The 18,162-nt window shown below is 39.7% G+C and overlaps 1 protein-coding gene across 1 annotated transcript in view; it reads left to right on the top strand.

Moving 5' to 3' along the window:
- LOC145992025 (uncharacterized) overlaps positions 1 to 17,473 on the top strand; it is a 276,188-nt gene extending 258,715 nt beyond the window's left edge. Inside the window, exon 4 of the mRNA XM_083128052.1 lies at positions 17,010 to 17,473. Coding sequence (XP_082984178.1) covers positions 17,010 to 17,379 — 370 coding nt within the window. The 3' untranslated portion in view covers positions 17,380 to 17,473. The remainder of the gene's footprint in view (positions 1 to 17,009) is intronic.
- The last annotated feature ends 689 nt before the right edge of the window (positions 17,474 to 18,162 follow it).

The following is an 18,162-nucleotide window of genomic DNA, read 5'->3' as shown; positions in this document are numbered from 1 at the left end:
GTATCATACAGACGTTCCGATGTGCAATACCGTGTCCGATGCCGTGTTCCGGATAGAATAACATAGGTCTCTCGTATAATTGTGCTCGTTACTTTTGTAACGTTACAGTTCTTTTCCTCCACAAAAGTCTGTTTCGAAAAAGTGATACACATATCCGTTACGAATAGCAAATACCGTTATCGAAGGCGTGTTCGAAGCAGGGTTTCGAAGCGGAGTGCGGAGCGTACTAAAGGAGCGCTCCGGAGCGATTTCGAAGCGTCAGTTCTACTCCGCTCCTCGCTCCGGAGCGGAGCGTGGGACGACAGCACGCCGCTCCGGAGCGGAGTGGTTACTTATTTTTACATGCACGATCCGATCCGGAGCGGGGCGAGATACAATAGTGCTCTGATCCGCAATCGGAGCATTTGAAGTGCAAGCTCATATCCGGTGAGATAGTTATTTTTATATATGAATGGTGTAACCGCAACTGCTGGTCTAGTCGGTAGGGCATCTGACTGCAACGCTGGAGACCAGGGTTTGAATCCCGCGGTGGATGATCTAACTTCGAAATTATTCCGGCCTTGTCCCAGCATATAGCGGCTCCTGGGCTAACCCAGACTCAAATAAATGGATAACTAGGGGAAACCCTCGGGGGGGGGGGGGGGGGGGGGGGGGTAAAGGTGGCCGGAGCGTGGTGCTGATCACATCACCTCCAAATGGCCGAGCGAGATTGGGAATGTGTCGGGCCCTACCCCCACATCAATGGTTATCTCAACGCTTCACGACTCCAGTCTGGGAATTGGAGTTCTCTGTGATTGACCCTTCTTCAATTTCATCATATCTCATCCTTATCTTAATTTGGATATGAACCCGTTCAAGCAATCAGTGTTGCGGGATTGTACGTTTGCTTATGCTACCTCCCCCACACGACAGCCCTGTTTGTTTTCGTGTTCTGCGCTTCTTGTGTAGGTGACTGACGTCAGTGCTACCGGCTAGCGGATTGGCCTTGTTGTTCCCCTTTCAAGAGGAAAGGTGGAGGAAACTGGCGCGTAGTGTCTTGCTCGCTCCTTGGCAGGTGCATTGCGTCATGACTTCTGCTGTTGTACGTACTTGGCAGACAGATCGTTGCCTTTTCGAGGGAGATGCAGCGTTGCCAATCGTATTAAAAGTGTGCTACACCGACTCTGGCTTACGCGTATTGTTACTTTCTTAAAGAGACGTTTTAAAATATGTGTTCTCTTCTAAAAGTATGTTCATAGTATGTGTGCCTGTGAACTTTGATTTATGGGCATTTAAAATATTTTTTTAACACGGATGGAGGGATCCTTCCGAAACAGTCTCGGTTAGTGGAATTATAAGCTGTCTACAATTATTGCAAACAATGTACAACAACGACAAATAAAATCTTTAATCGTTAGTTCCATGCATCTGAAACCTTGGTAATCATTGAAGGTCTATAGTAGAACTAACTAATTAATTGATTGATTTGCTTTATTTTACTTCGCTTCTTGTGCCACTTTTGGCTAATTTGCGAAGATGAGAATGAGTGATGATATGATGAACTTGATGAATGGACACTCACAAACATCCATGCCCAGCCGGTATTCGAACCCGGAACCCCTGGCGTCATAGCGCGATGTGCTAACCACTCGGCCACAGGGTCGGGCTCGTTTTACATGTCACCCCCTTCCCACCCCAGGGGTGCCAGGAGTGTCTTGGAATTGAACGGCATTGAGAGTGTCATTATTAATCTTAGCGACCCCGAAAACTATTGATTCCACACTAATATCGGTCGTTTTTTATTATTTTTACATGTCGCCCCCTTCTCACCCCACCCCTAGGGTTGCCAGGGGTGTTTTGGAGTTGAACGGCATTGGGAGTATCACTATTCATCTTAACGACCCCGAAAACTATGGATTCCACACTAATATCGGTCGTTTTACATGTCAACCCTTCCCACCCTCACCCCTAGGGGTGCCAGAGATGTCTTACACAGTATTTCTTTCGAGATTGCAAGTGATACGTGTTCCAAGTTTGGTTGAAATCGTTCCAGGCGTTCGAGAGTTATGCCGGAACAAACATACAGTGAAAATTAGCAACCTGAATTCCCAATTACTTTAAACTTTTATCTTTCGCTACATTCAAAGTATCATCATAACCAGCGCAAAGAAAGTTAGATATGGCAATCATGCACCAGCGAGTGTTTTGTTTTGCATGAACACCTGTCTGCCTGTCATCTTCCTCTGTACACGTTGTTTCGTCTTTCCTCTGCGTGCTCCTGGCGTTCGAAAGGTCAAATGGATTCTCTGCAGTAGTTTGACCAATGTTACTCGAACCAATATTCCGGAATAACTCACTTCTCCCACTGTGTGGACTGTAACGTCGGACCGATATGCCGAAGTGCTTAGCCCAAACCAGAAGTCGAACGGAAATGAGTTTTAGTCGCGATCCCTGGTGGCAGGAAATGAGAGTTCCATTCTCTCAACTCATAAAACACAGGTGGCACACCTGCTATTGAAATATATTGTCCCCAGAAGTAGTAGTAGAGTAGTAAAAGTGATAATGAAAATAGTAATAATAATAATAGTAATAATAATAATAATAATAGTAATAATAATAATAATATCGCTCTCTTCACGAAAACAGTCCAGTGAAGATCAAAGCTTCCCCTTGCCTTCTACACACCCCTGGTTCTCCAGGTTTTCCACACTTCTTCTACGCTTCACAGTTGACACATTGCGCGTTGTACGTATGCGGTTGATTGTGCCTTCCCTGGTGTCTTGTGTAAGGATTATTCCTTGCTTATTGGCAACACTGTAGGTGAGTGACGTGATCTTGACTGGACTGTTTCCGTGGCGTTAGCTTTAGTAATAATCAGTTTTATAACAACAATAACAGGCGATGTTCAAATGCCGTACAAATTCCACAAACAAAATTACTAATGTACTCGGAACCCTTGATCGTTAGTTTTCTGTATACACTCGTATTATCCAACCTCGGAGCGCTCCGGAGCGGAGTGGGCAAGTTCTTATAATCTCGCTCCGGAGCGGAGCGTCACACGGTATCGCTCCGCTCCGGAGCGGAGTGAACCATTCTATAAAATTTCGCTCCTCGCTCCGGAGCGGAGCGAGAAAATTTCCAACTTCCTCTGCTCCGATCCGGAGCGGAGCGTGTCAAGGTAGCGCTCCGCTCCAGAGCGGAGCGAACCATTTTCTAAAATTTCGCTCCTCGCTCCGGAGCGGAGCGAGAAATTTTTCGATTCTCGCTGCTCCGCTCCGGAGCGGAGCGGGCTAAGACATCGCTCCACTCCGGAGCGGAGCGAACCATTTCTTAGAATCTCGCTCCTCGCTCCTGAGCGTGGGCAACAGCTGGAGCGTTGATCCGCTCCGCTCCGAAACCCTGGTTCGAAGAAGCCTCATAATTGTGATCGGCAGCATAGTAACATTACAGTATTTTGACATTTTGAAAGTCATTAAATTATAATACGTATTTTCGTTTTGGATGTCAGTGAAAAAATGAAATTGTAAAACAAAACGTTTGAAAACATCCGTAAACAAGATTTGGCGTGACAGAAGTCCTGGTTATTGGAATTTACTGATTAACTATGTATTTATCACAAATATATTTATTTTCTGCATACTAAATCACTTTACGTGGATTTGTTCTAATTTGATTATCTATGAAAGATGAATTTTAACATGTGCGTTCACTTTATACGATAGGAAAACAAACGTTTGTTGTAAGAAAACGTTTATCTTTCTCTCTCTCTCTCTTTCTCTTTCTCTCTCTCTCTCTCTCTCTCTCTCTCTCTCTCTCTCTCTCTCTCTCTCTCTCTCTTTCAGTTTACATGTGTTACATCAATTAAAAAAATACAGTATGTTTGGCGATGAGAATGATTCGTGCTTAGATTAAGTTGCTGAAGGACGAAACATAAAGGACCAACCAAAGAATCATCTGTGCTACGCGTTCATCCACGTAAGCGAGAGGCAAGCTTTTTCCTATCGGAAGACGAAAAATAATTGCTTGCTGCACGACCTTGATAAGGCGAACTGAATCACAAGGAAAGAAACCTGTGCAGACCCGCGACTCCTGTGCACTGTACTACCGCCTGGAGGGGAGGGGGAGAGTTGACCGTTCTTCCTTATGGGCCGAGCTGAAGAGTAGAAGGGAAGCTGCGCTGGGACTTTTCGTCCAAGGTTTTTTCCCTTGTGTTCGCTCGTAGCAGCAGCACCACGCAAAATCGGAAAATGTGAATCCTCAAACTTTGTACACGTGACCTTCGGTCACGAAGCAGCCGAGTAGAGAACGCCCTGGGGCGATATGAAAGGCACTTTTAGCAAGTAGAAACTACGTAGAAACGAAACGTTAGATGGAATTGTTGTACGAAACAAACGAAACCGCGTTTGTGCAACTGGTTTGTGGCTAGACAGGGCCATTGGACTCTCAAGAAGGCAAGAATTATATGGGAAGTGATTCTCAAAACTAAGCGAATAAAAGGACAGTATATTTTATCATTTACAAGGGCCCTCATCCGCTTACAATTTTGAAAATTACTTTCAGTAATTCTTGTCTTCTTGGACAGGAGGTTCATTAAACTTTTTGGTGTAGAAACAGACAGAGCGCCCACCTACCACGTTTGAAAGAAGAGCATAGGCAGACATGAAAGTAATTTTCAAGTACGTAAGGACGACAGTCGACTTGAACATTGAGCAACGTGTGACTGAGAAATAAAATCGTAACAAAGGACAGGATTCTTCAAGAAACAGTAATTTTATAAAACTTCCTATCATTAACTCAGTTCATCTTTTTATCCTCTTTTGTTTGTTATACTATTATTCTTGTTTTATATCGCTTTTCTGCCACTTGTAGATAATCGCGACGATGAAGATGAATGATGATCATATTAAATCTATGAAGGGATGCTTACAAAAAAAAAACAGCCATGCCCAGGTGTCTACTCGAACTTGAAATGTTTGGTACCGAGTGTATGAGTGGATCACCCAACGACTTCGGTCTTCGAGGCTAGGGTTTCAGTTGCAACATGCAGTATAATTACGTTTCTACTATTACTACTTAAAAAGCCCCCTTGATACATGAGATACTACAAATAATTTCAGGCATACCCTCGAATTTTGATTGCCTGGCACTTTTTTAAACTAAGTAATGAAGTGACGTTTATATTCATATTAGGCCTACGACTAGCTCGAACTAAAAACTCTTGTGAAATACTATATATATGTTATCCTTGTGAAGTGAGAAACTTCAATGCTAAGAAAATATGCATGAAAAATTATATTTGTAGCTACTACTTGAAGAATTCAAATTATTATGATGGAATTTCAACTTACATATACTCTGCATATAACGTGGTATATAGTTATCGCAGAGGAGTTTTTGTCTCGCAGTCAATTTATTTTTAGTTGAGGAACTCGAGAGTAAGTTGGAAATATTTAATGACCCACGTTGTGATGTGCTGTTCGATTAATCAGAATTGGAGTGAGCGAAGTCTGTAGTTAAGGTCATTCAACACGTCAATTTGTAACCGTGAATGCAAGTTTTCTTTGATTTAGCGGGAAATCAGTCTGCTATTGTTGTACGTAATAAATTGAAACATATATATTTTCTGCTCGAGTAGGAATCCACAGCCCTTATCCAATCAATCAGTTTCTGTGTTTGAAACTTCTGTCTAGGAAAGCTACATACAATTTGCTTTTAATAACAGCAGCTTCAAAAGAACCTATCCATTCTTGTCTTGCAAAGTAATGTTTGATTTTCATTTGTTATATTTAACTTTGGTTTTCTGCCACTTTTGGCTAATCGCGAAGACGAGGATGGGTGATGCAATGACAAAATTGATGAAAGGACATCACGAAGAAAATAATGAAAACAATATACAGGCTGGGATCTGAACTCGGGACCTGTGGTGTCGCATTGTTCATGAAATAAAAACATAACATGTACAGTGGCTCACATTAGTAATCGAATATGTAGCATTTTGCTGCATTTCTTCACAATATTTCAAAATTAACAACATGTACATAAATATAAACGATAGTGAAATATTTATAGACATTTATTAAAGCTATATTCCCTGTTACATTTTTCTTTTTTAATTTTGGGTGCGTCAGCACTTAGGCTATTTTGCAACCGCCACGTTATACGGGGACCAGCCCCTTACCATAACAAATAACGTAACTGTAATATCGAATAACTGAAATATTAAAATATTCTGACTTAGGTTAAAAGCTGAGGCTCTAAAGGGGCACTCAGCACACATGACAGAAAACAGAACACACAGAATTATACTGGCTATAGGGTCAGTCGCCAGAGCCTCGTTAGTCTGCAAAGAGCAGTCCAGGGTGTACTACGTGGAATGAAGTTGACGATTGGGTGTACTACGTGGAAGGTCACCCCTTACACCCCTGTTACGGTTTCAAATCTGAAAATAGTTATTTATGTTTGGGTGTGAAAGAAGAGATCACTTTAATATTCAGACAAATCGTGAAAGCCTTCTGTTTCTGTTAAGCTACGTTTCCATTCTGACAAGTTCCAGATCCATGAGGTGCAACATGTGCCGGCGCATGTTGCGCGTCATTTAGTGTACTCGTACTGCTTCCAATTCAAAACTACTTCTTCAAAATACGTCCGCAACAACACTGGAGTGCAGGATCGCAGTGTAGCGTTGTGCAGTGCTTTAGAGTAGTCAGTGTTTCTTCTCTTGTATTGTAATAATTTGGTGGTGATTTAACTTGGGTAAAGATGAACAATAAAGCTATGGCGGGTTTTGTGGTTATGGCAGGCGCGTATCATGAATTTCTATAAAAAAAAAGAGGCGAAAACAACCTAGATGGTGGATTAGAAGTTTTCAAGCGAAAAGAAATTCGGAAGGAGCATATAACTCGTTGATGAGAGACTTACGTCTTCAAAGTGGATACGAAAACTTTGTAAGAATGACTGCAAGTGATTTTGCATTGTTATTAAATCTTGTTGGACCACAGATTGTAGTCGCGTCGTCTGTTTCTACTCTAGTTCGTATGCCCGTGCCCAGGAACTTGCTGTAGGCTGTTTCCATTGTCGCCGCGCACGTTGTGCGTCTTAATCGTTTGGGGCAATTTTGTCCCCGGCACTTGCGCCGCGGCATGTTGCAGACAGTTTCCATTTCAACAAATGCTTGGCACATGCAGCATCGCATGCCGCGTGTCATGTTGCGCGGTAAAATTTGTGGTAATAGAAACGAGACTTTACATAGTTCTTTTATCGGTCAACTACAGTGCGGGGAAGAAACAATTCATGCTATTTCCTAACTACGTCTGTTACCAGTAGCTCCATTGCCCCTGACTGAAGTACGAGAAAAATGGGTAACAAAAACAAAAATACAACATTTGACGAACTGCAGTTATTTATTTTTACCTAACCAAAGGGTGCAGGTACAGGGAAATTGAAAATGTTAAGTACATGTAAGAGTACTGTGGGTGACGCAATAATACGTAATGAAAAGGAAAATGAGGTAGATTCCGTATCTCAGAAAATTCAACCAAGAGAAATAGGAGAACGAAATGAACGAGATTCAGTATGAAAAATCAAGACCTTTTCCTCATCCCCACTCCCTTTCCAAACCAAGAGCTCCGAAAGCAGCTGTGCAACTTGGAGAAGGCACTGGGACTGCTGTACGGTTCAGTAGCGTTTCGTCCGAAAGCGAAATTCCTAGAAAAATGCTACAGTTCGTCCGCGACGGTTTAATGAGTTGCGTTTCGTCCGAGCCTGGCTGATGATGAGTCACACCTTGACTAACCGGTGGCAGCGGTGGAATTTGTGACTAGGATACCTCAGTTAACAACTTTTAAAACTACATTGCATAGACAGCGGAGTGCAGCGCAGGGAGTGCAGACTCGGTCAAATCGTCGAGAGAGGGGTCCCGGCTTCGATACCCGGTGGAGGCACAAGTGGTTCGGATCCCACTTTAAATTGTAGGTCCAGTCCCGATTAGCCTTACTGTGCATAAAGGGGACTTAAAACAACAAATAAAATCGTTGAGACGAAGTGAACTTGGATCCAGAAATTTTAGTCATGGCAGTCAACACTACTACTTCTAAGCAGCTCCCATAAGTGACTGAGGTTAGAATGAAAGTTTGTCTTGTTTTAAGTTTACTTGTATGCACAGATAGGCTAATTGGGAGTGGGCCTACAGTTTAAAGTGGAATTCGAACCACTGTGCCTCCACCAGGAATCGAACCCGGCTAGAATGCAAGTGGTTTCTCATACTCAGATGGGAAGTTGTTTATGTTATTGTTTCACATAATTTGTAGGTAGTCACACGTGGTCTGAGAAACAGAAAAGTCACACATAGCCTACGCATAATTCTCTCGAGGCAGTTTGTTGCAAGAACCTTGCTTGCAGGCCACGGACAATAACTTTCATGGGTAAAAAAGTGTAGCTTTCCTGACGAAGAGTTCTCGGCTTGCGAGCCAGCTTAAATTGGAGCATCCTGCTTAGAGGAATATACGCGCTCCAAACGTTGGACGCTAACGCCGATATAACCTGGCTCGCAAGCCGAGAACACTGTTCGAATCTCCACAGGCATATAATAAAAATGTAGTATCGTACCCAAATGACACACCTGGCGTAATACCTAACGTGCCAAATTTTGGAAAATAGGAGCTGAAAGCGTGTGTGAGAACCAGAGCGACTTAACTCTAATTTATCAAATTAATAGGAGAGGAAATAATGTATTCTTAGGAATATGACTCTTAAATGTGACTCCGCCTTACAGATAAGCATTAGAAGTGGAAAATGTCGATTTACTCCAAATACTCTTCAGAGGATTTTTTTTTTTCACGAAACTGAAAACAGCATTTTTGTAGTTACGTCCCTCTGATTCCCGTAGGACGATAGGTGAAATACATTTCATGAGCGATGTTTGAAAGAAGTTGTGTTAAGATGTCAAACATGTAGCCGACAGCCATGCTGTATGAAGAAAGCATATAGGATAAGCTCCAATCACACTTAATCTAGGCTCACAACGAAGATAGCGGCTGAGTGACCTAGCGTAATGAAAGGCAAAGAAAACAGTTAATCATTGGAAGAAACAATTAGTTTCATGTTTAAGATCATTCTATCAATTAATGCAGTTGCTTATAAAAATAAAAAATGGTCCAAAATGCTTCAAAGTAATTGAAAATATGAGGCATTGCGGATACGAAGGGCGAACTCAACAAAGTGCATTGTGATGGAAATGCGTTTCAAGTTGCCAGGCACAGTGCAAACTTCATAAAATCTTTGAAAATCACGCATGAAACATTCCGATCTACTGTTACCAAGTTTTTGTAGAGCTCGAACTGTGCCTGACAACTTGAAACGCATTTCCCTCACAATGCACTTTGTTGAGTTTTTTCCAAAGAGGGGCAAGCAAGGTAGTTTTTCCGGGGGAGCAAAAAAGGTGCATAACAGTGTTGTCTCCTAAAAAAAACATTGCTTTAATTTGAAGTTACGTATCATATTCATCTTATTTGAAAATAAGATCCTTAGGAAAATATTTGGACCTAAAAGGGATGAGGAGACAATTAGAATAATTAAATCAAGAAGACTTAGGTGGGCAGGCCATGTGGCACGAATGGGAGAGAAAAGAGGAGTTTACAGGATTCTTGTTGGGAAACCTGATGGTAAGAGAACTTTAGGAAGGCCAAGACGAAGATGGAGGGACAACGTTGAGATAGACTTAAAGGAAATCGGTAGGGATGGAAAAGAGTATATAGAACTTGCTCAAGATAGGGACAGATGGAAGGCCTGTGTTGCTGCAGCCATGAACCTTCGGGTTTAAGAAGGCTAGAGAGTTAGTTAGTTAGCTAGTTATGTTCATGCAATAATTAACATATATTATTGCAGCTGAAATGGAATTGTGATATATATATATATAGTTTTTGGTTGACTTTCATTTTCCAGGTGGGTCTTGCAACCCCCCCCCCCCCTCCCTTGCCTCTCTTTCGGACTTCCATGCAAAGGTTCTATTTTTATTTCGCGTCTACCACTTTCGGTTAATCGCGATGATAAAGGATGTGATAGGTGATGGAAGTGGTATAAAGACAATGACCCAACCCATCCATATTTTCTAGTCCAGGCTCTAATCCGACATTAGACTTCGCAGTTTATTACGCTAACCAATTTGCCACGGGATCGGCTTCTTCGTGTTTGTCTGCTCATCAAATGATTAATTAGTTATTCAAACTATATAGGTAGGAAAGCTATATAAAATAACGAAACAGAAAAATAAATCCACTTGACGTCTTGTAGTACTATCATTAACCTACAATTTCATGCTCACAAATCCACACAGAAAACTTCTTGTGGCATTAGTTTTACGGAATGGCCTTGGGAAATAAACGTCGCCCATTTCCTGGTTCAGCTCGAAACAATTCCGGTGCCTTATCGAAGCTGCTCTTGAGCACGCAGGGTTTCTAACCTACTTCGCCGTAATTCAGTTGTTGTATCTTGATTAATATGCTGTATTGTAGAGTCAACCGCAGATTAAATAGGAGAAAAAAGATTTTCCCGACGGAAAATAAGTTGGTAATGCTGCAAACACCGAGGCATTCTTGATAAGACGCTTGAAGAGCGTCGAGCAAACTTTCCTGAAAAAGCACAACCCCAGTATCGAAGGTCATGCTACACGTGGATTGGCAACTTTCGGGAGCATGCTGCCTGTTTGAAGATGAACCTTCTGTTCGCATTTTATTTTTCAAATGTAGTTCTGACATTGTAATCATTTTGCAATTATTTTTATATGTTCTTATTTTGCTTCGCTTTTATGTCACTTTTATAATTAATCGAAACTATGAAGATGGATGATAATTAGATTAAATTAATGAAGAGACACCTAAAAAAGATATTTACAGACCAGGACTCGAACCCGGAACCTAAAGCGGATAGGTTGTGGGGAAAACCTTCAATAACTCCCGCCACGAACTTACTTATAATTTTTGTAATTTCTCACGAGTATTTTTTGTTCTGTTCATGCATAATACCTGCTTTCGGAAACTTAATTTATAAGTGACACACTTCGTTCGGTAGGGACAAGCCACGTATTGTTTGAATGGAGGGACACATCTCGTTCATATACTACTAGAGTGCGCGTCAAATCTCCTGCATATGACCTTGAACGACTGAACAGCACCAGCGAATCACGGACGTGCAGCGTTGCCTAGTTCAGAAGCTGTTTCACCTCGCTACTAAATCGTGTACCTGGCGCTCGGATATAAATAGATTATTTCAAGTGTCAGTAGTTCAACAGATGGAAAGATAATGAATTTGCGAGTATGTACGAAAAACAAGCGTGATTGTAGCTTATACCGTTCCCTCTGTAGAAGCAATGTTATTATAAACGTATTTGCATTGTATCCTTTTTGCTCTCCCTTCGTTCCTGTTGCATTCTGAAACTTTCCGATTAGCTAAGGGAACAGGGCACGTTCGTTCCCAGTGATGGCAGAAGAAGTTGACGAAGAGGATACCGTCATTGTTCGTTTTTGTTTTTTTCATGTGTTTAGTGGGTGTGTGCAGCATGTCGTTGAGTAAACCAAGTGGTAGTGATGGCGAGAGAAGAGGGAAAAATACAGTGTTGTACGAAGCCAGGCACGACAGGTGATTTTTCAGGTGTACATTTTTAAAAAAAAAAAAGTGTTCGAGTGACGAACAAAGAAGTAAAATTGACTTTAAGAAGTGCCAGGATCTAACAGCTCAAGCGTGTGGTGTGAATCAAGCTACCGTTTCTCGGATATGTTCGGGGGCAAAACAATGTGGATCGGGGCCTGCTCCAATGTTTCAATAACCTAGACTAGAAAGCACATTAATATACCGAAAAGAACGACAAATTTAGATGACTTTGAAAAAAAGACGTAGTTCGTAGAACAGTCTTTGAAATTTACGATCGTGGCGAATTTTCTACTACCAAAAAGATAACGTACTCTTTACGGGACAAAATATCTTACAAAGGCTCCACAACTTCCACCTTGAGAATATTGAAAGAATTATGCAGTCCCTAATCAGGTATGTTCTTTTCTCCCATTATGTTTATTATATGTTATATTATCTAATGTTCCGTGCTCTCCGTGACAAGGCGTTTCGCTCGACCACGCTGTCTCTTTCCGTGTGAGATTTCGACATGGCACCGCTGCAGTGCGCTGCTATTGGCTATCGCCATATGCAGGAGATTTGACGCGCACTATAGATACAATCATGGACTATACTTGAAATGGCCTCCCCGATGGCGCAGTGGTAGCGTCGTCGCCTTGTAATGAAGGGGTCCCGGGTTCGATACCCGGTGGAGACACAAGTGATTGGGATTTCAATTTAAACTGTAGGTCCAGTCCCGATTAGCCTAACTGTGCATAAAGTGGACTCAAATTAATCAATCATATATGATAGAAGTTACGAAAAATATAAAAGATAAAAATTTTAGAAGAGATACTGTGAGCAAGTCGAGTTGGAGAGAGATTGTCTTTTGTCTTTTGTCTTTGTTAAATGTATTTCATGTAGTTTATATAACATGAAGTTATAAGTTAAATAAAAGTTGTTTTGTTCGTTAACGTTTGGCTTAATTGAAGATTATTACAATATACTTGAAATGTGACGTGCTAAACACTACTTTCGGAGATCAGTTGGACATGGCAATTTTGATATACAAGTTGCATTTTCTCTACTTAGATTCATTATGTCCAAATTTTATCCTAATAGATAATCTCCCAACAACGCAAAATGTTTTAATTGACTCGAATTCACAATGACTCATATACAGTGTGTTTATAAATGAACGGTGGGGTTTCAAAAATTAATAATACATCTATTTATTACCTTACACGGGCAAAACGTACACCGTAAGCAGCAGCAACTGTCCAAGTTTATATAACTTTATTTATATTTGTATAAAGATAGAAATCAAGAGGGGGCAATTGCCCCTCTGTGCCTCCTTGCAGGTGCTCTTGACCGTCTGGAAGAAATAGTGCACGACAGACGTGAAAACTAAATCCATCTTCAGTATCCCTTTGTCTTGCTACTCTTAGATTCTGCAACCTTTCTTTCTATGGTCCAATGTTTGCCTTCCTTACCTCCTAGAATTGATTTCCGTACAAGTTTGAGGGCTAATCTCCCCTGCCCCCTGTGGTTGTGCCACTGCACCTTCTTCCGCCGTTGTTGCTTTGTGAACTTTCATCGGCTTCGTAATACTTCATTTTCTTCAAGAGCATAATATCGTTTAATAACCGGCGATAAGATTCCTCAACCCTAAATTTCTGGATTAAAGTATAATAATATAGGAGCATGGAAATTTGAAAGGGGGCGAGGATGGCCACATCTCCCCTTTAGAAAACGAATGTCAGCTAAAAGTATATATTTCACGCGTATAATTTGATCCCAGTCATAGTAATGTACATTAATTTATTATAATGGGAATGCAGGAATGCGATAATTTCGAATTCAAGTGGTGTTTCTTGAGGGGGCAACACTATTATCTGGTTAATATGCCCCATGGAAAAATACCTTGCTTGTCCCTGCGTCGAAAATATCGGTAGACGTCAATGATTAGGGGGTGGGGCATGTGCCCCCCTCCCATTTGCACCCCGTGCGCACGTCTATGACTACTCATTTCTACACTAGTTGGAAGCTGTATTCAATTTCGAGCCAAAAATGTAATTTTCAAATCAGGATTGTTAAACGTCCACGAACCAATAAATCCTAATGGGTTCTATTGGGTTCCGCAACAAGACCGGAACCTTCTTTATCGCACAGTTTTAATTCGGTCCAAGTTGCGTATTCTTTCATTTCAATATGGAACTTAGACAGTCTTTAAATTGATCCGGAAAGAAGGTCCCTGTGCCGTATTTCAATTGATCCGGAGAAAATGTCCCTGGAACGAATTGAAATACATAAAGAGGCTCTTTACAGTCCAGATCCATTTATGCTTGCTAATATTCCCTGCTGAACCGGAATTGAATTGATTTAAAATTCCTGACCCTTTAACAACCCTGGTTGAAATTCATTTTTTTTACAAACAACCATATTTTTAACGGCTATTTCACATTAATCCCATACGATATACTGAGTTATTTTTCGCAATGTTCAAAAGAAAGGTAAGAGATTTGGGCTATTCCTTTTTCTTCCTTGATGTTTAATAGATTATATTTGTCACGCACCTATAACGTTACTAGCAAACATTTGTGAATTGTTCTTTCCTTGTAACGTTAACATCTACCATACTGAATTTATTTACGTTCCTTATGCAGATGGTATGTACCCAACTGCATTTTGTTCCGTTCCGCTACAGTGGTATACATTTTGTTACATTCCTATGTAACGTTAATTAACCATATTGCCTTTCACTTCGTTCCGTTACGGAGGATTGCATTCATTACGTTCCTATGTACCGTTATTTACTACCATGTTGCATTTCGTTACGTTTTTTTGTAACGCTAGTATATACCACAATGCATTTCGTTACTACGTTCCTTGTATCCTTGTAACGGTAGTATATACCATATTGCATATTACGTTATGTTCCAATGTGCTCATTTCGTTCCGTTCCTTTATAACGTTAATATCTACCATAATACATTTTGTTACGTTCTCTGTAACGTCAGTCTGTAACATATTGCATTTCGTTACGTTCCATGGGTACCAGCAGCTGAACCATACTCTTCCTCCTACAAAATGGAACGTACCGTGTAACGCAAATTGGGTACGTTACGACTCCCTGGTTGATTGCACCTCTACACTTCAACACTGAAGTTAGCTCTCAAAACCTTAGAAACCCATATGGAATAGACGTTGTCAGCATCCAAAAATAAGCTGAACATTTGTTGCCTCCTGGAAAGCTTCAAGACAGTTTTTAATAAAATTGTTTCCATATTCCTAAGCAAGATTGTATCTAGCAATCAAAGCTCTATGTGGTTAATATTTTATGTCCTCAGTGATGTAACTTGTCAATGATTTCAGGTGAGAATTTAATAACATATTTGCTTGCAACATCAACACAGGCAGTCAAAGAATCATGTCTTTAATACCGCTTTTTAGAGATCAAACTTTCTTTTTATTCTGTGAAGAATTTCTTTATTCAAAAGTTAATTAGGGTGTGCCAACCTGATTTCTAATATTTTGTGTGTTACTGTGATATAATGGTTAGACACAAAAAAAATAAAAAAAATAAACACAAAATATATTCCTTACTTTATTGAGAACAAAAGTAGAAAATCCCTTCTAACTTCAGTAGAAGATAAGTTATATATCAGAGCGGAACAATTGAGCAACCATCTCGAATCCACAATTTTCATTTAAAGCTACTCCCTTGAAACTGATCTGCAACATGGCCATCTTTAATCCAAGGGAGGCCGGAAGCTTCAATTTGGCAACCCTGTAAACCATGACATCAGCCGGCCGATGTTACTCAGAAGACACATTAGAGAATGAACATCTCAGACGTAAAAAAGTAATAATTTTCTGTAGCCTATTCATCCTGTAATCACTTAATTCCCTCAAATTGTATTCGCTAGTGTATTGAACGTTATTTTTCATACATAAAGCAGTATGTAATTAAGTTGTTAAAAATATACATTAAAGTTTTTGGGCCACATACCAACATTTAACGGAGCATTCCATACTTTTCACATGTGGTGAATCATCAAATATAATAAATATCCAATATTGATGTCATTAAGATATTTAATTATCATGTACTAAATAAATCAGTGACGTCGAAAAGCTATAACCATGACATAGAGGCAAGACTAATTTAAAACATGTTTCCCCAGTTCTTTCTCATGTATAATACAACCCTATACATTTCAGAATTAAAGCACAAGATTTACTCTTATTGAAACAATGGCAGCAGAATGATGGTTTATACTAAAGATATCAACACATCCTTAAGTGGAATTGTATTTCTTCTTTGCTTTTGGATTTGTATTTAAACTATTTGTATGTTGTGTAGTTCTTACAGGTACTATTTTATCTGAGGCTTACTGTTCTATAAGCAGCTTATTGTATGTGTAATATTATACAGACAAGGGGTAGGTGGCAGAGCATCCTCTGTTTGAACCTTGCCTAGTTAATAAAGAAACTGTTGTTGTGTTTTTATTATTATTATTATGAGATACTTATTTAGTATATTTACTTCTCTTTAGTGTTGGGCGATATATCATCCAGACAATATATTGCGATGTTAAAAAAATATTGTCCAGGTGATATCAACTAGATGATATATTTTCACGATATTTTGATGATTGGTGATATATCATCGTGATATTTTTGATATATTTCATATCGACGATATGTCGTCATGATATTTTAGTGATATATATCAAGTCAGTGATATATCGACACAATATTTAGTGATATATATCATGTCGGTGATATATCATCACAATATTTTGGCCATATATATCATGTTTTCAATATATCATCATGATATTTAGTGATATACAATAGCATGTGGTGACCATTTAGATAGTCGAAGCACTGAATATATAATTTTTAAATAAACAATAGTACATCAAGGTGCAGGCTTGCCTTGATAAAAACACCGCACGCCACTGCTTTGCGGCATTTTAGTCTTTCATGGGCTCCGCAAAAATGCCTCTCGACACTTTCGGTGAGTCTAATTATCCTGGGAGTTATGCAAAATTCGAATTGAATACCGTGCTTTGGTAGCTTACCTTGTATGCATGACACTTGTGATATATATCATGTCGGTGATATATCATCGTGATATTTTGGTGATATATATCATGCAGATGGTATATCTCTGATATCACAATTAAAAAAAATATTGTATCATATCGTCTGTGACGATATTTTCTTGATAGTACATCACAATTTGAAATTTTCGATATCCATACTTCTCTTTTACAAGGCGATGAAACTCTAGCTATAATATCTGATCAAATTATACCTATTGACTGTTAAAAAAACAATTTGTACACAGTTTATAATTATAAGTGAAATTGTACATAAAACTTGAAACATCTGTAATTTAATTTATGTTCCCATTGCAGGTTTTTTGCTGCTCCAAACTCTCCTCTGCTGAATGAAGGGCTGGAAAATGACCAGATTTCCAACACAGGTAGACCAAGACACATTTGTTCATTTTGCCTGAGGGTATGGCCGTCTCCGTTTTCCCTGAAAACCCACCTGAGAACCCACACAGGGGAGAAGCCCTTCGTCTGCCTCGTGTGCGACAGGAGCTTCAGCCAGAAGAGCAGCTTGAAGCGTCACTTACCGATTCACAAACCTGACAAGCCATTTTGCTGCAAAAACTGTCCAAGGAGCTTCTCATCTGAAAATGAACTGGAAAATCATTCACTGGTCCATACATTACGGGAAAGAGCAGTAATGGTCACTGAAAGTGCATCTAATTTCAAGTGAAGAAAAATATATCTTTCATGTCATGTTAGAGTCTCAAGATTTCTAATTTTTTCTCACAAAAAATCACCACGCTAGTAATCATCCTTAAAACAAGTACTTTTACTGCAAATCTTGACAAATGATAATAGAGATAAGGAAAACAATACAGGTGTCTATTATATTGTTTGCATTTAAGAAAAAATAAAGAGAGAAGGAAGAGTTCAACATTTTAATATTGTAAAACTATTGTCATGCCTAGTGATAGTGGCAGTGATTAGGGGGGGCAAGGGGGCAGTTGCCCCTCACATTTTTTTCACTTATGCCCCAGCACGATACTAAACCTTATCTACCAAGGGAAAGTAAACTGTCCGTGCCCACCTCCCCCCCAGTTTAGACACTCCCCCCCAATTTGGAACCTAATTGCCACCACTGCCTAGTGGAAATAAATTTATTTTTCAATTCAGTAGCAATAATATTAATTTATTAAAGTCCACAGCAATTTACTTTATTACCATCTTGTATAAGTACAGCTTACAATTTCATGAATTTATTTTCACAAAGATTCAACTTGATCCAAGTACAATTATTGCTTTTCTAAGGCCTAATACTGCACTGAATAATAATAAAATAATGGCAATAAACTATATGTAATTCTCATAAGAATCAAAATTGTTTTAACTTGGGAATAATTTTAGGAACTTAGAGTGGTGAGAATGAAAATTTGGAAGGGGAAATTCTCTGTACCAGAAGGAAACCTCTGATCGAAATAATTTAGATACTGTTTATATCTAAAGAGATAAACAT

Source organism: Lepisma saccharinum, chromosome 9 (assembly GCF_977018435.1).
Source record: "Lepisma saccharinum chromosome 9, izLepSacc3.1, whole genome shotgun sequence".
NCBI lineage: Eukaryota > Metazoa > Arthropoda > Insecta > Zygentoma > Lepismatidae > Lepisma > Lepisma saccharinum.
This window is presented reverse-complemented; position numbering and strand designations above follow the sequence as displayed.